Source organism: Gobius niger (assembly GCF_951799975.1).
Source record: "Gobius niger genome assembly, chromosome: 17".
NCBI classification, from domain to species: Eukaryota; Metazoa; Chordata; class Actinopteri; order Gobiiformes; family Gobiidae; genus Gobius; species Gobius niger.
Window position 1 is genome coordinate 14,885,331 of NC_136868.1, and position 23,596 is coordinate 14,908,926.

Genomic DNA, 23,596 nt, shown 5'->3' on the forward strand with positions numbered 1-23,596 from the left:
TATTCTTCCGCCACGAGCACCTGCTTCAGGAGGAAGAATCAACAGGTTTCAAAAAACTAGACCCGTTTCAAATCCTCTTCAAATGCGGGAACGTGAATCAGAGCTTCCTATTTGTACATGGAAAACAACAGTAACAGACACATCAGTTTAACCCGTGTTTGTTCATTCTGTACAGCCTTGGCTCTGCAACAAATAATTACCCATTCACACAAAAGTCCTCTGGATTTTTTTTATTGTATAAAAGAATTTAAGAAAGTTGAAGTACGGAAACATTGAATAACTTTTCTCACGTCATTAAAAAATGTCAAACAAAGCAAACAAATGTTGTATTTTACTTTTACAACACTTCAGTATTTGCTGCAGCTGAAGTGACTGAGCGAAACGTTTTCCCAAATATGCAAAAAAAAAATCAGCAAGAAAAAAAAATTCTGTGAGAAACCTTATTGATACATCGTGCAATTATGTAAAAAACAAACAAACAAAAAAAACAGGCATAGTCCATGAATCAATTTGTCTTTCCACAACACTGCATTTTCAAAAGAGTCCTTTTTTTCTTTAGTAAAAGTGTCTAAAGTTCAGTGGCTGGACCCCATTCAATGTCCTCCGTCTCATCTTCAAAGTTGTCAGCGTCGTCTTCATCCGAACTGTCGCTGCCTCTGATCTGCGTGCGCCTGAACTGAACCGCCTGGTGATGGTGGGCCAAACTAAAAAACAAGACAAAGGATTAGGTCACAAAACTGTTTTATATAAGGAGTAGTATAAGGGTGACCACTTTTTCATGTTGCCGAGAAAATTGTTCAAAAGAGTCCGATTTACAATGGAATTTTACCCCCAAGTTTTGTGACTTGGGGGTAAAACAGCAAACACAATGGTTCTGTGGTTGTGTTTTTATTATGAGTTTTAACTTTGTTGCTAAACCCCCCTGTTTGAGGTAGTCACCCTGGTCGTAATAGGAGCAGTAGTAGGAGTAGTAAATGTTTCTTTAACGTACACTATGAATGTCGGGGCCTTCCTCGCCTCGGGCAGCGCTTGTGGCTCTGCCTGACGAGCCTGGAAAAGGACAGGACAAGATGTTATTATAAATATTAAACCTGAATTAAAATACACTTCCAACAGTTAAACAAACTTGTACAATTTTTATCTGATGAATATGTACAGTATGTGCAAGTTTTTACAAGAGCTTCAACCAGCTTTTTTAGGATCCGTGGACGATGACAAAGTTGTACGATATAGTTACAAAGTCATTCAACATAAACCTTTTGATTTCAAATTGAGAGTGAACTGAAATTATCATTATTTATTCCCTGACTGTGTTTGGATTATGCACATTCTTCCTGTGTCTGGGTGGGTTTCTTCCATAATCCGAAACATGAACAATAGGCTAAATCCTTAGCTGAACAAACTCAAGATTTGGAACAGAGTGCTTGCGCTGAGGTATGGCTCATATGCATCATTTCATTCACAATAGGGATTACAAAGCTCCTCTTGAGCTTCAACTAACAGTTGTTGCCGCCTTTGATGACAGTGCCCACAAACACTCTACAAAAGCCCCTGTGTTTAGTGCAAATACAGTACCTGCTCTAGTTTATCTTCTATTGTGGACAGACTTGCGATCTGCGGGTCCTCTCTGTCCTCTTCCTCCTCCTCCTCATCAGCCGACTGTTCGTTCACAGAGTACCTCAGGGTCGGGTCGGGCGCCACAAAGTCGGGCGGCCCTTCGGAGGGGGAGGGAGTGGTGGGTTGAACGACATCCAGAGCGCTAAAGTCAGAGTCTGTAAAGCTGCGATGAACCTCCTCTTCGGCGGGACTTTGCGAGGGACTTCGAGGGGGGCTGTACTGCTCCTGTCGGTAGGTTCGAGGCTCGGGCACGTGCATGAGGGGAGGGATTTCTCTGTGATCTCTATAGGAGTCGTTATCCGAAGAATGATCCACCATGTGACTGTCCTCGTGGGCGGGTTCGGAGGAGCGGGCCAAAGCGGCTCCGACCACCCTGCTGGAGCCCCGTGGGGCGCGGGGGGTGTCCTGGCTGGGGTACGCCTCCTCTAGATCCTCGTTGTCGGTGTAGGCGTCGTCAGTGAAGGCCTCTGCGTCTGTGTCCTCCAGGTCGCTGGCTGCGCTCAGGTAATCCGACGTGGTTGGGTCCAGAGCGTCTAAGTCCTGCTCCCCACCGGCCTCCAGCTGTCGAGGAAAAGAGGGTTCAGTCATTTAGGGAATGGAAGGATCACCACTGAACAGACACTAGACATGCAGTAAGGATAACACACCATCATCTGAAAGTATGTGGTTTGTAGTCGGGCAGGGCCACATATCCACATAGAAAATCAACATGTTTAATTTTGTGTGACTATACTTGGATCATGTAACCATATTTAAATAGGGGAAAGAGCTTGGTCGCTTCTAACTTCACCCTGTTTTGCTCCATAGAGGAGAGAAGGAGAGGCTAAATGTGAACAACAAGACCAGACAGGTACGCATCAACTCGTCTAAGCTCAGGTTAGAACATATCTTTTGCCAGTGAGTGAGAGAGTGACTGCTGTGGTCATGCCTAGCCATCACTTTATTTATCCATCCGTTAGTTGTGGTCAATATTTGGCCATTCGATACATTCTACACGAGTATCGCTTTCTTTTGTTCTCTTCTATTCCTGCTTATTTATTTTTTTGTTGGATTCTTGTCATTCATGATATAATTGAGATACTGTATAACCATATAATATTTTTCGATGCATCTTGTAGATCATATTATGCCAACCTCTACTCTCTACATATTCCACTTGGTCGTCTATATACAATTGAAATCACATCCACAGAGACAAAATGTTTAATTGAAGAACATATTCACGTCATCTGTAAAGGTTTCATGTCCTTACCGTGACTTCGGACACCCAGACAGGCTTTGATTGTTGATGGCGAATTTTATCTTTCAGGACCTCGTACCAAACGTGATTTTGAGGCTGCAAGTCGATGCGAGCTGGGAGACATTAAGAAATGTAAAGTCACTAAACGATCTCTATAAAGGCGGTATTTAATAAACCTAATCCAAGCCGTGCCACAGAACTGTAAACACTTGTTAATTCAGTCGTATTGAGGTTACCAGAGAAGAGGTGGCTGCAGTGCTTCCGGAGCTTGAGCGCCTGGTTGTAGAGGCGCCGCGAGCTCTTGGTGGAGTTGGGGCTGTAGCGTTGTCTCATGGCCTTTACGTCCTTTCGGCTCTGAGGGTCCAGGAAGAGCACCATTGGGTGATATTGGATGTAATTCAGTCTCTCTATTGCAGTAGGAGTGATGTCCAGCAGGGGGTGCATGTCCTGAAATGGGCAGTTTGTTAATGCATTGCAATCTCTACAGAAAAGGAAAGAGTTATTAAACGGATATTTCATTAGCCTTTTTTGCAACTATACAAATGAATCTCTCTATGTGCATGTATGTTTTCATTATTGTTTCATGTTTGCATTGCACCAAACAAAATTAATATAGCGAACCCTTTTCACAGACAATGCAATAAAAGCTAATGATCATGAAGTGAATGTCTGCTCAATGATGTAACTAGATAGTCTCACCCTCTCTGCTATTCTCCTCACAGTGTCCAGTTTAATGACTGTTGAGGCACTGTCTCCAGATCCACTGCGAGGAACCATCTCTATGAAAACACACAGAGAAATAGGATTTACATAGACAAAAACTTCACATGTTGGTAAATATAGCCACAGGAAACCAAGGAACTAGATACAATTATTATGAATGAAAAAACACTTTCAAAGCGAACCTGCCACTTCGTATTCGTCAGGCATCTCGCGACCCAACTTCTCCATCGCGATGTCATTGAGAGGGCCCAGGATGACGATTGGCCTCTTGAAATTAGCTGGAAAAGAAGAACTCTTTTATGATTCCTCCTCAATTGACACAAGCTAATTTAATTTCGATTGCATACAGTACAAAGGAGAAACTGTTTAACCTGTTACTTTTCTATGTGGCTAATGCCTTTGGTGGAAAATTAATAAAAATACACACTAACCTTCTCTGAGCAGGACCCGCTCGTAGGCCGGGAATTTGCCTTGTATTGTGAGCTGCAGCAGGTCGTCCCGTGTTCGCCTGCTCGTCTCGTTCTTTTTGTTCCCTCTCAGCCCCCGCATTTTCCAAAACTCAGCCCTGGGTCCGGAATCTGTCTTTGCTCTGGCTCCGATGGCCCTCTGTGCCTGCTCCATGGCGGCGAACTTCTCAGCTCTGAAAGAAGTCGTGCATTTCAGTGGAATTGTATGGAGCTTTGACAGTAAGAGAGCAACCAGAGATGTAAGTGTAATCTCTGACCTGGCCTGGTTGGGGATGATGCCTTTGTCCAGTTCGTGCAGGTCGTTGCCCATTCGAATGGCCATCCAGTTGCCCATCTTCCCCTTGTACATGGTGTCGACCACCCTAAAGACCTCTCCTCGGGTGAAGCCCAGGCCAATGGGGCCCTCCGCCTCGTGGTCGTAGTGCGTGCGGATGTAGAAGTTGTCTCCCAGATTGGACTTGATGATCTTCTTATAAACTGCAATACAAAATTAACATGTTATGGTCTAATGAAGGAAATACAACAGTTCAGATGAGGTTTATGGGACTTACGGTCCATTTTGTTCTGTGTGCCGATGTCCACGCGTTCTCCGTTCTTGATATTGAGAAGGAAGTTGGCTGCTTCTTCACGAGTGAAATGGCCGAAATCAACTTTATTGACCTGAAAAGATACATCGTGGACATTATAAACTCATACTGAAAGTTGTCTTTGGATTTACTTGTGCTGGAACCCTTTGATGAATAAACTATTGGATGGAGCTTAAAAGCCAAATGGAAAAAGTACTTAAGACAAATCTTCCTTTTACTTCTGAAACCTTTTATTTGGGGAAAATTAAGTTGCATTATAAAAAGTTAAATCTTATGTTATTGGCAGGAAAAATGGTGTAGAAATAGGTGGCGTTCCCGATTTAGAAGGTGGAGAGCGGGGGCCAAACAACTCTATGGCAGAAATACAGTTTTTGTAAGAAATCTCCAAAACGAAAATTGACAAATTAGTGGATTTACAAACCCGCCGCATTATTTTTCTTTCTTCTTACAATACACTCATGTTTTTGAATATTGTCTCCACTTTTAGACGCCATGTCCATTGTGCGCAGCTCGCACACCTACAGCTTTACATTTGCCAAATCGGTGCACTAAAGTAAATAAAAGTTTTCAACCCCACACATACATTTCTCTTTGCAGATGAGCCTCAATCTGCAAAAAAATGTTGACACTTCCCCATTTTCTTTGCGTCCTATTAATCAGCTTTAAAGTCAAACACTACCAAATGCGTAAACCCACCCACAAATGCCATGAAAGAGATCTGTGCTTTGCTTCACCAGTAATGGGTCATGTTACGGGTCATGTGCCTGATCAGTGTAAAACGCCCCCTCGCTGAATCAAAGTATTTCCACACCTGCATGATCTGGTCCCCCTCCTTCATGCCCTGGTCGTAGGCGGGGCTGTTGGGTTGGACTCCACCCACAAAGATGCCCACGTCATTTCCTCCGACCAGCCGCAGCCCCACACTGCGCTCTTTGACGAAGGACAGTGTGCGAACGTCCGAGCTGTATCTGCGTAGAAAAAGACATTAGCTGTGTGGAATAATGTCCCGATTGATCATTTGGAGGCGTTTTGACTTACCCTGGTGTCGTGGCAGGATAGGAATCTGGAGGTAGCAAGTAGATTGGTTCCTCTGCAGGTTTGGCTGTGCATAGAAACATTTGCCATCTTATTATTCTATTTTTTACTACATAATACAAATCCTACCCGGCAGTAACTTACTGTAGATCGGTGGGTTGCCCTTCACAGAAATGCCAGAAGTGCCGGTGCCCATTTTGTTCGAAGCACGAGGAGCGCTGCACAGAGTGAATAAAACATGTGTGAGAGAAGACAGAGCAGTTATGGTGTTGTAAACTTGGGGCGACAGTGGCTCAGTGGTTAGATCTCAAGGTGGTTCCGTCGTGTCCTTGGGCGAGACACTTCACTCTCTTTACTTATGGATGAATGTGAGCTGTGAGGGAGTCTGAAGGGCTGTCGACGTTCATAGGCAGCTACATTTCTGTCAGTCAAGCCCAAGTGCGGTTTTGGCTTCAGTAGAGTCGTCTAGTGGAGACTGAGAGTGAAGGAATAATAGTATCTTGAAAGGTGCCATGTAAGGGAAAGGCATTATTAACCTCTTAACCAAGCAAATCTAGAAGCTTCTGGAAAAATGTGTCGAAATGGCGACGAAAATGAGGTTGAAAATGCAACCAATAAGTGAAAGAGTGACAAAAACGGGCCAGAAAAGCAACAATAACACAATGGAAAAGTGACAAAAAATACTACTAAAGAGTGACGAAAAAGCTACAAAAATGCTACAAAAGAGTGACAAAGAAATGTGACACAAAAGAGACAAATTAACGACAAAAAGTTATTAAAAAAAAGCAAAAATCAGTGACGTTATAGCAACAAAAAGTGACCAAAAGAAACTATGAAAACATGACAAAAAGCTACAAAAAAGTGAGAAAAACATTGACAAAGTGACAAAAAAGTTTTATAGGTCTTAGCTTTCAAATCAGACTTTGCATTGGCACATAGGCTGTGAGCTCCGAGAAGCTTTTAGATTTGGGTAAAACCAAAGTGCGGCTCAGTTAAAGCGGGAAGTGAGAGGTTAAACCATGAATAAAAAATATCTATCTGCCCTCTATTTCAGGTTGAGAGATTTTTAGTCTCAATGAGCTTTTTACCTGATGAATTAAACATATATAATACATACATAATAATGACATGAATTTGTATAATTGTCATCAAGTATTTAGACTTTTCTTTTTTAGTGCCTTCCTGTAAATGGCCACAACAAATTCAACCAATAATAAACCATTTACTAATCACAATTAGGTTCTCTTTTCAAGGACAACAAAAAACAGGACTAATAGAGACACCGAAGCAAAATACCGGGAGGGCAACAGAAGGTGATGGTAAGGTTAAATGTCTTTTAGTGAGATAACGCTAATCTTTTCCCCTTGAGCGGTGTTCATTAGGGCCTTCTACTGTCCTCCCGGTGTTCTGATCCACCCACGGAGGGGCTTTTCCTGTTGTGTCTTCAATAATAAACCAATGTTAGAGAAAGAACAAAGAAGAATGAAACCATGGAGACTTTCACTCACAAAAACAATAAGGAAAAAAAAAGAAAAATGCACACAGTCATATAATATAACAGTCCCGTAATGGCCTCTAGTTTCAGTACCTGCGGTGATCGTCCTCGCGCTCAGAGCTGCCCGAACGACGGAGATGGAACAGCTGGTCTGACTCTGACGAATCTGAGTGAGAAATTATAAAACGTCAACCCTTTCTACATAAAAACAAAAACTAAAATCGTACACTTGTAATGCTCGAACTGACCATCGGGGGGCGGCCTGGCGGGCGCTTGCGGCGCCTCTTGTTTTACTGGGACGATATTAGACACAGGAAGGACTCTGGAAGAACACAGTAACACACTTTGTAGTAATCATATTTAGCGAGTGTAATGTGATCTATATAAGATCAAATTACTGCTGTATTTCCAGTCATATGTACCACTTTGTACCAGTAACTCGGCACCCGTGTTTGCTTTAGAGCAACTACACAGTCGGTCTCAGTTTACACATGAAGAAAGCGAGTTCCCCTCAACCAATTTCCTCCTGCACGTAGCTTTTGTTTAAATAAGTTTCGCTTGTAATTTTGGTTTGTCGCATCATACAGTGTGTTCAATTGTCAGCCAATATAAATGTTCAATTGTCAGCCAATATACGTATAAACACATTGTACAGAAAAACTCAAAGGTAGGGAAAAGGAGCCTTGTAGGATGGAATGGTTGGCGCCAAAAACATATTTTCTGTAGATATTAAGTTTTGATGCCTGATGGGTCTTGAGTTAACATTAAGAAAGTTACTTGGTAGCTCTATTCTAAAAAGAATATAATATCGAATAGTCATTTTGTGGTTAATGGACACATATCTTTCTGGTTCTACGTAATGAATAATGTAATCATATTCTAAGCCAAAAAGTACAGGAAATGTTCAAACTGAAAGTCACACAGCCCAAGCCAAAGATTAAGCTCTACAGTATTTCCCTTTAAACAGGGAAACTGTAACTGAACAACATGCATGCAGGCGCACTCATTTGAATCTTTGCCTTATCTTATTTTTGATAAGAAAAGGTACATACATGTAAGTTAAAGATGTTTCACCTGTATCTGTTGTTGGCGGTGTTGGAGAGCTCACTGTTGGTCGACTCTCTTCGTGGCACAGACGCGTAACTGGCCTCTGATTCAGTCTCAGAAGCCGCTATAAAAAGAGATATACAGACTTATTACCAAAAACGTTCTGACACTTCTCACTCAAGGAGTCAACAACATTTGTCAGTGTGATATTACAGTGACTTAATTATTCTATATTTACAGAGAAGATTTGGGGCGGCTCACACATCATTGTAACTTTTTTGTTTTTAATATACTATTACCACTAATTTGGAAACTGCTGTGTTTAAATATGTGCTATATGTGTAAGTGCTAACTACTGTATATCTTACAGTGGGGTATCCATAAGTCCTGGCCTGGTTATTTTGGGGGTCACCGTCCAAAAAGTTTGGGAACCCCAAACCTAGTTGACCCGTAATTACTACTACGACTATTTAAAACATAATTTATTTGTATAGCGTTTTTCTAGACACTCAAAGACGCTTTACAGAAATAAAATAGCAAAGGAGTAGTAAAATTGTAAACAGTACATCAAAACTAGAGGGCAATTACTGGACTTCAAAAGCCTTTTTTAAATAGGTGGGTTTTGAGTTCTTTTTTGAAGGTGGGGAGGCCAGAACAGGCACGGAGCGGTTGGGGCAGTGAGTTCCAGAGTGTGGGGGCGGCAATGGAGAAGGCTCTGTCTCCCCAGGTTCAACGCTTGGTCTCACAGGGGAGGGACAAGAGGTTGGTGTCGGGGGAGCGGAAGGAGCGAGATGGAGAGTGGTGGCGGAGGAGGTCAGTGAGGTATGGAGGGGCCAAAGACCTTGTTTACTGAGATAATTAATTACTGAGCCTGTGATACATAGCCTGGCACAAAGTTCAGTGGATTCTCTATCAACATTAAAAATAACCAGGACGATTATTTTTCACCAACAGAAGCAGCAAAATTGTATCAAATATGCGTTTGTTGCATTTTTATTTTCTGCTTTTCTCAAAAGCAGTGAGAGAAAGGCCCAGCCCTCAGTCTGAAATGAAGACATTAACTTCTAGGTCATCATGACTCATGAGTACAACCTGTTTAACCTCTTAACCCCCGCCTTGAACCGAGCGCATTTTCTCCAGATCAGCTCTTTTTTGTCTGGTTTTCGCAGGTTTTTTTGTCTTGTTTTTGTTGCTTTCTTAATCACTTTTTCCTTGCTTTTTGATGCTTTTTTGTCGTGTTTTTGTAACCTTTTCATCACTTTTTCGACGCTTTTTTAATGTATTATTGGTGCGTTTGTGTCACTTTTTATGACTGTTTTTTGTGTCGTTTTTGTGGCTCTTTTGCTGCTTTTTGTTGAGTCATTTTTTGGGTTGCACTTTCATCCTTTTCTGCCGCTTTGTCCAAGAAGCTTTTAGATTTGGGTAATGCTAGCCTGGCCTTAGCCATCCTTAAACTCTGGTCAATTATAATTTCCCTACATGTACGTCTGGGTCTGATCTCAGTGGCCATTTGCTGGTTGTAGTTTGGCAATGGCGGCGGATACGAAAGTAAAGGAAGCTCTTCAATCCGTTCTGGCTCGGCTCCCAAATATCCAGAAATAAAAATGTAAGCCTTGGAACGCGCAAGGAATGCCCCCAAGAGTTATGATGGCTGCTACACTCACGCGGGGAAATTACATACGTCACGACCAAGATCCTGAGTTCCCCCCTCCCACCTGATAACAGAGCTCAATTGTGAAGATCAAGACCCTTGTAAGAAACGAAATGAGTATGAAGGTATGGTAAAACCTGGCGAGGGTAGAAATGTGCCTGGTAAAGGGGTTAGGCCGTATCTTTAGGTGAGGGATTACTGGCAGTAGAACTCCGGTTCCTCAAATGGTTTAGCCCCCTTCTCATAATACCGTGACTTCTGGCATTGATATCTCATTAAACCAATATTTTCACACCCCTATTATTGTAAAGCCGCAGTACCTTTGGGTGGGGGATTGCTGGCCGTGGCAGCGGGCTTGCTCCACGCCGGGGGGTCGACAGAGACGTCGGGCAGCGCTCTGAAAGAGAAGAGCGGGAGGCGGGAGTGAGGGAGAGAAGACACAGATCTCAGTCAGGGTTTGAGAGCGGCGCCTGTGGCTAAATATACAATCATTCATAATATTCACCTTAGTACATCCAGGTTGCTCTCCCTCTCCCTTTTACGCCGCTACTGCATTGTGACTGATCAAATGTCATTAGCATTAGTTTTATCCCATGATAGGAGTGGATATAGATTTATATATAAACATGCCATATCTCACATGCAGATTTTCTTCTCAATTATGGACACTTTTAATGGTTTACGAGTTTGATCAGCACAAATACATGAGAGGGTTTCATTTAAGTCAGTTTTATTTGAGTGCTTAACAAATGCAAACACAATCACAAACACTGGATACAAGCCAAAACAAAATGGATGCAAATTACTCAAACCAGTCATATAAAATAAAAGTAAAAATCACAAAAAAATACAAGAAAAAAAAAAAGTTAAATTAAACGTCTACTGCTCCTGTGTCCGGTCCAGAGGATGCGGGGTGTTTTGGGGAGGGGTGGGGGTCGTTCATGTGTACCTGTATCTGCTGTAAGAGTCCTGGTTATAGGTGGTGCTCTGCCTCTGAGGACGTCCCACGCTTTCTTCAGACTCGGAATCAGAGTCTGTGAGAAAAGCAAAGAAAATTCAGTTCAGGGTTCAGCGTTTTAACTCTCAAATGTAACAAAATAATACTGCAGTATTTAAAAACATTTGACAGCTCTACAGGAACAATAAAGCTTATACCGTCTTTTCTATAAGTTGCACTTTTTTTCCATAGTTTGGCTGGGGGTGTGAATTATACGCAGGTGCGACTTATATATAAAAATATATAATTTCACATGTTTGCTATTTTCACACTAGAGCCGCTCTAGTGTCTTAATTTAATGTAAAGACCCTAAACCTGTTTTTTTTTCTTCAGTACATTGTAAACCTAGTTGTCCAAAAAAGAGGCCAGTTGTTTGCCTTCATGTGACAGTGACCTTGAAAAGTGACCCAGGAAGTTGTGAAACTTTCGTATAAACTCCCTTCTGTGAAGAATGTGGAAGTTGGGTATGTGTTAGGAAAGTTAGGAAAGTTTGGAAAGTTTGGACACAACAATTTAATTTACTCACTCACCCTCTTTCATTGTTTGTAAACAAAAATAAGAATCAGGTACAGAGCCTTTATGTGTAAAAAAAAAGTTGCCTTTTGGACAAATTTACTTATTTCATTAATGTTTGCTTTCAGCAGTGTAACATTTGACTTCATTGTCCCCGTAGGTAAATCTGTCAGGAGCAGCGCCCATTGATTCGTTTCCAGGTGTTGGACTACCTAGTAAGGGGAACCAGTGCACCCTGAGGAAATGTCTAGTTTCACAGAGTACCGACCTGGAGGAGGGACTCTGACGGGGGAGTTGACCCTCCGATAGGGCTCACTTCGGACTGGAATGGGTGAAGCTCTCATCCCTGAATAGGCCAGATCTGGAAGAGGTCTGGAAAACAAAAATACCAAGGTTGTCGTCAAGAATAAACTTCACTAATAAGAAAGATAAAAAGATAATGTTTTTAACAGTATTGGGAGTAAGGCTCGCTCATGTCCAGAAGGGAAAGTCAGAAAGGTCAGACTGGTACTGAGGGGTGATTGTGAATAATTAGTAAATATACAAACTATCAAGGAGGCCTAAAGGGAGACCAAGGAGACAGAAAATCTGTGGCAATTTCCTGCATAGTTTGAATGTAATTGTGCTTTTGTTAAACAAAGGGGAAATGTGGTCAGTACTTGTATCTGTCCAGTTTGGAGGAGTTCTCTTTGGGGGGAGGAGGGGACGGGCTGCGGTCTGAGTCCGAATCAGAAACTGGTTTCCGCGGCCGGGACGAGGTGGAGGGCGGCCGGTCCACGCTCCAGGACGGGGTAATAGTAGACGTTTTAGGGTTGGGCAATGTGGAAACACCAGACAAGCTCCTGGGATGACAAATAAAGTTTAGGAAGAAAAAGGAAAAAAAAAGAGTCAAATAAGTTTCTGGACATCACGCACTTGTATTTACTGGAGTTGTCTTTAAATTCCGGGGTGTCTCTTCTCGGCGCCGGTGGAGGAGATGCACTACGGTCTGACTCGGATTCAGAGGGAGCTGGACACAAAAATAACATTATTCAGAATTCTCTCATGTGCAGTGATGGTCCAAGTTTGGCCAATCTTACGTCTGCGTTGGGCGTAAGTTTTCAGTGGCGGTCGCGGTAGAGTGGAGCGCACAGGGGAGGCGTCTCGAGAGCGAGCCACGGGTTGTTCGGCTCGAGTCCTGGGACAAAGAAAGGCATGATTAAAAGAGATAAAAGAGGAATCATCTAAAAAGCGATTCTCAAAGTGTATATTCTTATAGTCATACTCTAGTCCTATTTAAGACCTGTCATTTTACCTCAGTTTAGAATTTTGACCTGGTACATAGTCACAGGGTTTATCGCAGAGGTCTATGCACTTCCTACCTTTCAAACAGGTGTTCTCAACTGCACTATACCTTTGCAAACAGCACCATTTTAGATTCAAACACACCAGAAAGTGTATTGTATGACAATTGCCAGACCAGAGGAAAGTCCATATTGAGAAAATGAAACCGCATTGATACTGGTGAATCAGGTTTTGTGACAGCGGGAGGAAGTGTTACCTGCGCGTGCGTTTCTCTCTCGTGGGTTGCCGTGGTCTGTGTGTGGGCAGATCATCGTCCAGGTCTGAGATATCTGATAAGAAACAGATTAGAGTGAGCGATCCTGACTGGTTAACACAGAGAATGCATTATTACATTACATCATATTAGAGTACATATATCATAAAGGTTGAGGGAAATGTGGGGTTACAAATCGAATGGTAAACACCCCTCATTTTACTCCATTCTTCATTCTACTGAATCTTACCCTCAAGCTCGGAGCTGCTGCCCCGCTGCCGCTCGTTGTCGCTGTTGGGGGCGCTGTCCACCACCTCCGGGATACTGACCAGGAACTTCCGGTCGTCCCTGAGAACTGTCATGGTCAGTTTGCCCCTGCTCTTCTCCACTAAGTGCTTGGTCTCCAGCAAAGACAAGTTCTCAGTCACCATACCGTTGATCTGGAAAAATGAAAAAGATATGCATTAAGAATTACAGATGGTCTTTTTGTCTTGCAAATGTTTTATACTCATTAAGGGCCTTCTCTGTCGTCGCGCCTTCACAGCATGTGTTTAAAGCCTCATCTTCAGACTTTTGCAGATGTTTTGCTATTTCATACCATTGTTTAGGCTTTTAATTAATTGACTCAAAAGTAAAAGGCTTTTGTCAGAAATTTCTAGATGGTCTTTACAAGTTTTTCTCCATGAATTCACAATGAAATAGTTCAGATATAGATTCAAGTTTTACCATGTCTTACACACTACATTTCTAAGGATTTGTCTCAACTAACTATAGGAATAACAATTTAATATTTACTTTGAGAATGAGGTCTCCTTCCTGCAGAGTGCCTTCCCTGGCTGCGAGTCCGGTGTCCGTCATGTGCTTGATGAAAATCTGACTCCCCAGCTTCAGTCCATACTCTACAGATACAACACGGCAATATTTTAGACAGAAGTCGTTCTCTAAGTATCATATAAATGAGTTTCCTTTGCGCTGACCGTCTGTGATCCTCTTCTTGACCAGCGTGGTCCTGATGGGTTTGTCGGTCACCCCGTGGGGCAGTCTCTTGTAGCTGGTGGACATTAGGGGGAGCGTGTTGTGCCCGTTCCGATCGGGAGAGGAGCTGCGCGCCCTGGAGCGGTACCGGTCGAACTCGCGGTTGTCGCTGCCGTCCGAGTATCTGCGCGGCCTCCGAGGAGGGTCGTTGTCCAGGAGGTTGGAGTGGGACACGGCCCGAGTCGGTCTGGAGGTCGTGGCCGGGATCTGGATCTTCCTGGGACGCTTTACTGTCTGTAGGAAAAAATAAGGAATAGTTCATCTAAAGAGCAGACAAAAAGACCTTCACAATAAACATACTGAGTTCATCCAACCAAATGATCTTGGCCACACATGTGCACACCTAAAAACGATAAAACTTAAACTCACGATGTTCGCCGTCTTGCCGCACGTCTTGAGGATCTGAATGGTGTAGTTGGAGTGGACGTTTTCCATTGACACTCCATTGACCATGACGATCTGATCCTTGTTGCTGGAAAGTACAAGAGGTGCTCAATCAGACAGTTTGTTCTTTCATGAGAAGCAAAATCACTCCAGGCCACAGTTACATAATTGATATGGGCTTAAAGTGCAGACTCTCAGCACAACTAAATCAGAGGAAGAGTTCAGGAATTACAGCTCATCAACATTAATCTGTCTCTTCTCATGAGCTCAAAGGTGACGGGACAGAAGCTGAGACACCATCATGAGCCATATCTTTATAGTGTACTGGATGTGTTTACCAGCAGTGACCCACCAATAACATATTGTTTTGGCAAATAAAAACTAGTGACGTTGTTGCCTTTTGATTTTGTTCTGATGTCCAAACCAACAACTTCCCCGATCATCTGTTTGAGCCAGCACTAGGGCTGGATGATATTTCCTCTAGTCTCATTTAAAGCAGAACTAAGTAATTCATACCCCTAGAGGCCATAAGCGCCACTGCAGGTGTCATAGCATGTTGCGTTTTTATTTTTTTACTTATTATTTGTCTGTGAGAGTAAATACTATGCTGACAGAAAAAAACAAAGCGAAAGAGGGATATAGTACATTGTGCCACAACTCAATGACACAATGGAGCTGCATTTTTTCAGTCAAACTTGGCTTTAAATACTGCCAAAGTGGTGCAAGCCCGCAGTTAGCTTTGCCCGTTAGCCTGCTAGCTTCTTCCTCGTGATTCTATTAGTGTGTATTGTGCCTCCGACCCGGAGGCAGGGAAGTTTCAAGGGTGGTTTTCTGGCCAGAGACACCAGGGGGAGATGGAAAGACCCCCAATCAAATCATTAACAATTGTATTACCACTAGAGGGACCAAGAAAAGGATTTGTTAAGGTAAACAAGTTACATAATTCTTCTTTAGCTCACAAAAATCTTCAATTGTCTCCTCCAAACTACAAGACTGGCTATACCCCTGTCAATTATAAAACCCCATGACGATTATTTTAACACTGACCAAAACAGAGATTGCAATTTCGAATATCTATTGATTAATTGCCCAGCCCTAGCCCGTACTTACAACAGTCGTCCCATGGCGGGACCGTTTGCCAGCACATCTGAAATCACCACCGCACTGTCACCGCTGTCCAAGTGAGGCTTGTCCTTGCCCCCCGACAGGGCAAAACCAAACCCCACTTTGGGATCCTACCAAAAAAACAACACGACAAATTAAAACAAGGCAATGCTGAAATCCCACAGCAAAGCTCAGTGACATGAAAGAATATGGCAGAGTAGGCAGAGAGGTATTTTTACACAGTTTCATATGATTTAAGTTAAAAAAAAAGCTAATAACTATTTGAACTATGATTATTTGTCCCTTTCAAATGATAATACTTTACAATAATAATGTGTAACCTTCTAAAATTAAATTGATATTGTATTGCATTATCAACCCGAACACAATGCAGTGCAATCTAAAATGTATAGTCAGCAGTGACAAAGGTGCGTGGGTGACGGCGCGACATGGAAAGGGCACATTCCAGTCGAAGTGAGTATGTGGCGGGACAGCCGAGAAACCAGAGCAAAAAGGTGAAGGGCGTATCCCGCTGCATTCCTCTCAGAGCCCGAGCGGTGAAACAGAGATGAGCCCAATCGAACTGCCGCCAAGACTTTGACAATAGCCCCAGAGAACAATGGACAATCCCCGGCAATGTTTTATCGAGCAAGTGCAGAGGGGAGGCGACTATCGAGCACACACTGGCACGTCTATCATGAATCTGGGATAAACATTTAGAATTATCTTTTTAAATATCTTCTAATAGAGCAAAATGAGTACTAGGCGGCAACTCTGGCAATTGACAAAAATTGGACTGTAAGCCACAAATCAGAAAATCAATGGCATACCTGCACTTGCACTTACTTTGGCTAATGTTATCGTATGCTGCTCCCATATTGTCAGCTCCTCCATGCCTGGCTTCTGGAAAGAGAGAAAGGCAGATTGGTTAAATCACATACACATCTCAACTAATCCCACACTTTTCTAAAATACTATGATGAAAAACCCCCTTACAAGGAGCACAGCGGTCGGTAATCCAAGGCTTAAACTGTAAGAGCTCCTAACCTGTAGTACATGCTCTCACCTGTCCTGCCTGACTGGTGTGTGGGGGAGGGACTAAAGGTCTTGGGGGAGGGGCCTCAAGTGCCAGTGGAGGCGATAAGGAAACAGCACCTGAGGCCGTACTCTGTCCATCAAAACATCCAGGAACAACTGCCGACAGACGACCGGAAGTCTTTTACGCAAACAGCAGTGAGCAAACATATTATTGCTCAAGTGAGGCAAAAGGTTTGGATGAGCAATGAAGAAAACATTCAATAGAGATGCAACACATTTTAAAGGGTGATAAGACAAAAGATTTCCTGAGGGCTGGACGATGTTTACAATTTCATCACATGCGACCTTATTATTGCCTTTTGCTGCTTCTGAAGGTTCACATTTCAGTGTGTCAGGAAATCCACCCGTCACTCACTCAGAGCATGGTGGAGACTGACAAATGCGAGCAGTGGGAGAGTAAATGTGGCTGTATTTGGAGCATAGAGCTACTGTAAAACATGAAAAAAATACTATATAAGACAACAGTAGCATACACAGAGATCATGAGTGAACTTTTGGGGTTTATCACCCGGTTGTACAACAGATACCACGGTATGTGTCACAGAAAGTATCAAATCGAAACAGCACATCAACAAACTCGAGAGTAAAATTGGCATTGATTAAAATTACAAATGTTTTTAATCTCTTGACGCCCACCTGAACCAAGTACATTTTCTCCAGCTCAGTTTGCACAAATTTAAAAGCCTTTTCGACTAGAGCTGCCAGAGGAACGCCTCATTTGAAAGCTAAGACCTACAAAATTGATGCAAGATTCTTCCTTGCGTTGCCATTTTTTTGACATATTTTTCTTGCTTTTTCATCATTGTTTCTTGCGTTTTTGTCTCCTGTTTGATGTTTTTTTCCCAGGTAACTTCTAGATTTATTTGGGTCAAGTCGAAGTGGGGAAAATGTGCTCTGTTCAGGTGGGGGTTGAAGAGGTTAATATGTTGGGAATAATATGGAAAACAATGAAATGATTAACCTCCCGCTCCTGCGATATTGCAGTTTTACAGGATCTGTTAAAGTCCAACCATAACTCCTGACTCTAAACAAGGAAAGACAAATGTTTGAGAAGATACAATCAAGCGCAGAGGCGGGTATTACTTAGTTACATTTACTCAAGCACAAGTACTTCAGTAACATTTTGAAGAAACTGCACTTGAGTAAATATTTTATCACATACTGCAAAACCGCATATTCAGCAAAGTGTATGTTCCAATGTACACAGTATGTCATGAGTGCAGAGAGGTCGGTGGAGGAACATTTGAGCCACTGGGCCGTGCCGGAGCAGTCATGTGATGATCTTTGTTTATTTAAGCCAGAAACCTGAATATTTAGGCCACGTAGTGAGTATTTGTACTTGAGTTTACAACAGGCAGAGGAAGTCTCACCTCTACTAAGCGCCAAGACACAAACCTGTTGTCACACCCACATTTTATCACTACGTATATGGAATAAAGGTAGACCATATAATGCAGCATATTGCCATGACAACGACTATTGGTATGGCTTTTATAGTCGGGCATTTCCAAACAGGCCTTTTCCAGAGCACAGACACTGACTGGAGCTCCATTCAAAACAACATGAGACCATTTTACACCTAAATCAAGTTTTTAAAGTGTAGTTTGCACTAACCACATACTTAATATTCAAAGTAGTATAGTCAAATCAAACACATATCACAATAATGTCAAACTCTCGAATATCCTTTTGAACCTCTTACCCCCCACGTTAACCAAGCGCTTTTTTCCAGTTCGGCATTACCCAAATCTAAGAGCTTCTCGACTTTACAGGCTACAGGCCAGTGTAACACCTGATTTGAATGCCAAGATAATAATTCATTCTTGAAAAAAGATGATTCAATGAGTTTTATTATGGATTTAAAAAAAAAGGTCAAATGGAAAAAGAAAAAAATTGATGATAACTTTTTTGTTGTCGCCACGTTTCTGTCGTGTTTGTCTCTTTTGTTGTGTTTTCATTGTTTTTTTTCGTCTCGTTTTTGTCACTTTTTTGTTGCTCTTTTGCTACGTTATTATTGTGCTAGTGCTGCTTTTCCGGCACGTTTTTGTCACTCTTTTGTCCTTTTATTGACACTTTTCTTTTTGTCACTCTTTTGTGGCTTTTTCCATCACTTTTCAGTCACGTTTTAGTCATTTGTTTATAGTGTTATTGATGCTTTTCCAGCCCGTTTTTGTCACTCTTTTGTCGGCGCTATTTAGATTTGGGTAATGCCAAACTGCAGATAATGTGGCCTGGCCTCCACTTGTGGAACCGCTGCTAAAGGTGACCTAACACAAGGTCATGGGCTTGGTAGTAATTAAATTCACCACCAAATCTAACGAGAATTTGTGCTTCATCTTTTATGATAATTTGCACTGATGCCGCCTCATTGGAACGATATTCTTTTCCACACGACTACCAAAAGCCATTGAGGTGAAGTGCAGGGGAGCGGTATATTACGGCGATCGGGAACAGAAGGCCAGCTGTTGGTTAATGATAAACCTGGAGAAACAACACACACAGACTGACCTGCTTATTCAAATAAAGGCTGGACTTCAGCGCCGTGACTGTTTTGATCCGTACAACATACAGTATCAGAGAGAGTATAGTTTATATTTACTCATTAGGAGACCAGACTGCTTAGGCTCCTCTGCTGTCCTACATCATTCATTTACTGAACATTTTGCTCTTTTGTCATCTTTCAGGTTAGTCTTTTTCGAGTTTATTCTTCATCATTCCATTGTCTCATTATTTATGCTTCTTAAGTGCTTTATTTGGCTTTACTGTCTTCCTTTTTCTTGACCTAGGCTTAAAATGAATCTTATTGTGATCATTATATTTATGTTTCATGATGTGCAGCACTTTGTTTGTAAAATGTGTGGTAGAAATAAAGTGTATTGCATCAAATAGTCCAAATTGAAACAAATGTTGAGGCCTAGTTTCTAGATTTTGGGAGCTGTTTTTATGGAACATGGTGTGAAAAGTTTGAGACACACTGACGCTTGAATGGCTTGTTCTTGTTCCATTTCTATTGTGAAAAAAAAAACGTAAAAATGATCATCCTCGTCAACAATTTGATGACTTTGCTATAACTGCAGAAGGCCATTCCCTTTAAACACTCCCTTTTCATAAAATGGCTGTGTATTTTCTTATAATTTCCACTCGTCTTGAATGTTTCGACTCACCGCATGATCTTCGAACCTCACTTCCATCCTCTTCTGAGACCTCGACGCACAAAAACACCTGTGGCCTGTATCTCCACTGAGCCCACGCCTTTTTTTTATGAACCACAAAACATCAACCAAAACCCAAACACAATCAGGGTAATCCCACACGGGCTCTTCCTCTCCCCTTCATCTGTGCATACGTGATGTCCTGACAGGAGAAACACAATATCTTCTGCAAAGGGATTATCCGTAATCTGAGCTGGCTGTGGCGGTAGCAGTTCACCGGAGAGGAAAAACTAAAAGTCTAGGGGGACCATCTCACCTGACCGGCTCCTCCCACAGCAGCCTTTGCCCCCACTGTGTGTTTAGTGCCGTTTTAATGAACACTGGAGTTAAGGTGGAACTGCCCCGACCTCCATGCAGGCCACACCGACATGAGGACACAGACGCCGGGTTCCTTAAATGCCAGGGGTAATTACACAGTGGTATGCAGACTGATAAAGGAGGCACTGAGGCATCCTGGGAGATTCAAGATGGTGACTTGGAAATGGGTTGTTTGTTTAATTGGTGCAAATTAAGACTTCAAAACAGATACAGGTTTGTACAGGAAGCGGCAAGTCAGATTTCATGCTTTTAGGGCCATTTTAATGCCCAAATACTTCATTTTGAATGCCATAAACACAAACAAATCTGTGCATGTTTCTTTTCTCAACGTTAGCAAACAGTTCGTAACATTAATTAATGAGGAGACATTTTGTAATTTCAAAAACAAAAAGGGGCATCGTCATTTTTAGGGCTGGGTAAAGTTAAATCATTTTTGATAGTGGTTCTTTGACAATGCTTGGTTTTTGATACCGATGCTAATTATATTATTTGTCAAATAGAACCATAAAACAGATCAATTAATAATGTTACTTTATTCCTTTCCCTTTCATTTAATTTATTTTGCATTTGTGTCATTTATTTACTTTGCTTTTCTGCCATTTTTTTTTAACACATTCCCCCCCCAAAAAAAATTTTTTTCCCAAAATTTTCTATGAGTTTTTCCCCAAAATTTACATTTCTTCCTCCAAATTTTTTACACTTTTTTTTCCAACTTGTTTCACTTTTTTTTCTTTTAAACTCTGATACCCAACAGCATCAAAACTTCAAGATTTTATATTTCTTTTCAGTGCCTGCTTTCAATACTTTTATTTGTTTAGCGGTACCCAGCCCGAGTTATTTTCCAATAAAGTTAGATTTAATGCCAGTATGAGTCCAATTTAATGCATTTTAATAACATTAAAGGCCTTAACTTAATGCTTTTTAATGCCCCGCGGAAACTCAGAGATAAATGTCAAAGAAAGACAAGATCTTAATATGCTTGTAGTTTTTTCTTGGCAATTTCTATTTCAAATAGAAAGTAAATCTTTCGTGATCCAGCTCACACAACTTTAGTTTTAATGTTATTACTTCGCTTTGGTGCCCAAAAAGCAGACCTGGCACTCAGACGTCTTGTTGAACTGGCACACTTTGCTACAGATGCTACTTTTTTACAACAAGTTTAAAAATTCATGATCAAGCAACTTTTCACTGTCAGACAGAGCTGTATTAAGGTTCCAAGCCTAAATAAAGGTGTGGAGAAAACCTAGCAGAGCAAAGGTTCTCAACTGGTGGTCCGGGCCCAAAAGTGGGTCATGGGGGCATTTTCAATGGCAGTTTTTGACCTAATAAATGTAATAGTCAGTGCCTGAATCAACAGAACTGTGTGAAAAAGTCCTGCAATTCCACACATTAACCTCTTACCCCCGCCTTAACCGAGCGCATTTTCTCCAGTTCAGCTTTACCCAAATCCAATAGGAGACTAGCGAAGCCTCATACATAAAAAAATGATCGGAACTTTTTTGTCAAGTTGCCGCTTTTTTGCCGCATTTCTAAGCATTTTTTTGGTCACTTTTTTGTTGCTCTTTCATCACTCTTTAGTCGTGTTTTGGTCACTTCGTTATTGTGGCTTTTCCAGCATGTTTTCCTCGCCATTTTTGTCGCATTTTGGAATTCTTTTTGTTGTGTTTTCCTCTTTTCTAAATCGCTTTTTTGTCATGTTTTCATCACTTTTTCCATCTCTTTTTTTGTCACTTTTTTGATGCATTTGTCACGTTTTTGTCATTTTTCCAGAATCTTTTTTATCATGTTACGGTTGCTTTTTCCTGTACCTATTTTGTCGCTCTTTTGACACCTTTTTTGCTTTTAGATTTGGGTAAAGCCAAACAGGGAGAGAAAGTGCTCGGTTCACGTGGTGGGTTAAGAGGTTAAGATCAAACTCCTAAGTTCCAATCCATATCTTTATTCGGGTCACGGCTTGACATAAGTGTAAGGTGAGAACCAACGCTGAGGCTGAGGAGTGACAAAAAGGGGAGTGTTTCAAGTCGGCTCATGTTTAATTTCAATACTAAATGTGCATTGGCAAGTGCAACAAATTATTAACAGTGACACGCATCAAAAATATGCTTTGGGGTGAGATAACGACTTAAACAACAAGCAATAAAGAGCTACTACAAGGACGGTCTATTGTAAGGGTCAATGAAAGTTAATAAATGTTGACTAGGGCTGGTAATGATTCAGCTCAAGGCCATGAAGGGGAATAGACAGATCAAATCTTTCTCTCAGTGTTAAGAGTTGTGCTTGTATTAGACTAATGGGAGAAAATGAGACTGTGGTTGGGGGGGGGGGGGCACCACAATGGAAAACACTGAACTACACTGAGCTGTGACTGTTTAAAAACACAGGCAAACTGTTATTCACAGTTTTGCCGGCGACCGATGAAGAGCTTTTACATTATGCCACCCTTTTGCCTAAATGCAAAACGAACAAGCGAGGCCAAGCAGCAGAGCCATGCACAAACCACACTGCAACACGGCATGCCGTCAGCGACTTCATGTTTATCGAAGGAATTCTACTGCATCAAGGCCACTACGCGCAAGAAAGGGCTGCACAACGTGAAAAGAATCGCCATATACAATAACTGCCTTGAATATTGTGATTATATTATCGCAATATTTGACCATTTCAACAAAGCACATTACACAAACTTTAGAAATTATAGTTTGTTTTTGTTTTTTTCCATCCAATTGTGGCAGGACAAGGCTAAAATGGAACTGAATAATAATTTTTAAAAAGTCTGAAACAGAACTTTTGCTCATTTTCAGCACATATTACTGTGTTTTGTTTTAGGCCATGAGCAAATAACATTTTACATTTCAGAGATTTTGCATATAACAATAATTTGCCGATATATATTGTGCAGCCCTACTACAAGCTTCTATCAAAACGTCCACACCACACAGTTTACCGTGACTTACAAGGGGCACCTCGAGCAGTGGTGGTTTGGGGTCGGGCGGGACCGATCCGAAATGCTTCATGAGCTTGAGCCTCGAAGCCAGATGCATGACGACAACAAAGTCCTTTTTCTCCTTAAAAAAAACAACAACGTACGTCCAGCAAAAGGTCACTTAAAAGTCATAGGTTTGAAATGAACAGATTATACTCCCAATTCAAACATAATCCAGTGGCCTCTCGCACTTTTCTGCCAGTGTGGGATGCTGTTAAGAATAGCAAGTGTTAAGAACGATATCTCATCAATCCTGGGCTCAGTCGATAATCCACTTGCGAAAAGGGTACGCAAATAAAGTTCCCATTCCCCAAAGATTCCCCTAAAGCTTGTCCAGCGTTATCCTGAGCTGTCCCGGGCCCATGCTCAGAGGTATGTCAGTGGCAGCAGCAGGTTGCAGACTGCATGGCTAAGTTTCAGTGCGCTCAGTGCTATGGTAACGCTTTGGGAATGAGAGCCGTGGCCTGTTAATAATTGACGCCCTGTTTGCTACACCGGAGGCCTGTGCTTGCTCTGGGTAAAGCTGCAGAGGATCCTTCACTCCCAGGTTACA

At 41.9% G+C, this 23,596-nt stretch overlaps 1 protein-coding gene across 1 annotated transcript; it reads right to left on the bottom strand.

Moving 5' to 3' along the window:
• Positions 1-548: 548 nt before the first annotated feature.
• Positions 549-23,414, bottom strand: tjp3 (tight junction protein 3). The gene is made up of 30 exons (XM_079574666.1): positions 23,015-23,414; positions 16,279-16,335; positions 15,439-15,563; positions 14,314-14,416; positions 13,887-14,178; positions 13,705-13,808; positions 13,160-13,349; positions 12,913-12,985; positions 12,452-12,549; positions 12,288-12,381; positions 12,032-12,214; positions 11,641-11,744; positions 10,812-10,896; positions 10,183-10,259; positions 8,239-8,335; positions 7,413-7,486; positions 7,258-7,330; positions 5,814-5,887; positions 5,673-5,736; positions 5,446-5,602; positions 4,599-4,707; positions 4,305-4,524; positions 4,012-4,220; positions 3,763-3,858; positions 3,557-3,636; positions 3,094-3,304; positions 2,870-2,970; positions 1,576-2,178; positions 992-1,050; positions 549-704 (listed from the first exon to the last, which is right to left on the bottom strand). Exons 1-30 carry the CDS (start codon positions 23,099-23,101, stop codon positions 569-571), a joined length of 4,035 nt encoding a protein of 1,344 aa, XP_079430792.1. The 5' UTR covers positions 23,102-23,414; the 3' UTR covers positions 549-568.
• Between the last annotated feature and the right edge of the window lie 182 nt (positions 23,415-23,596).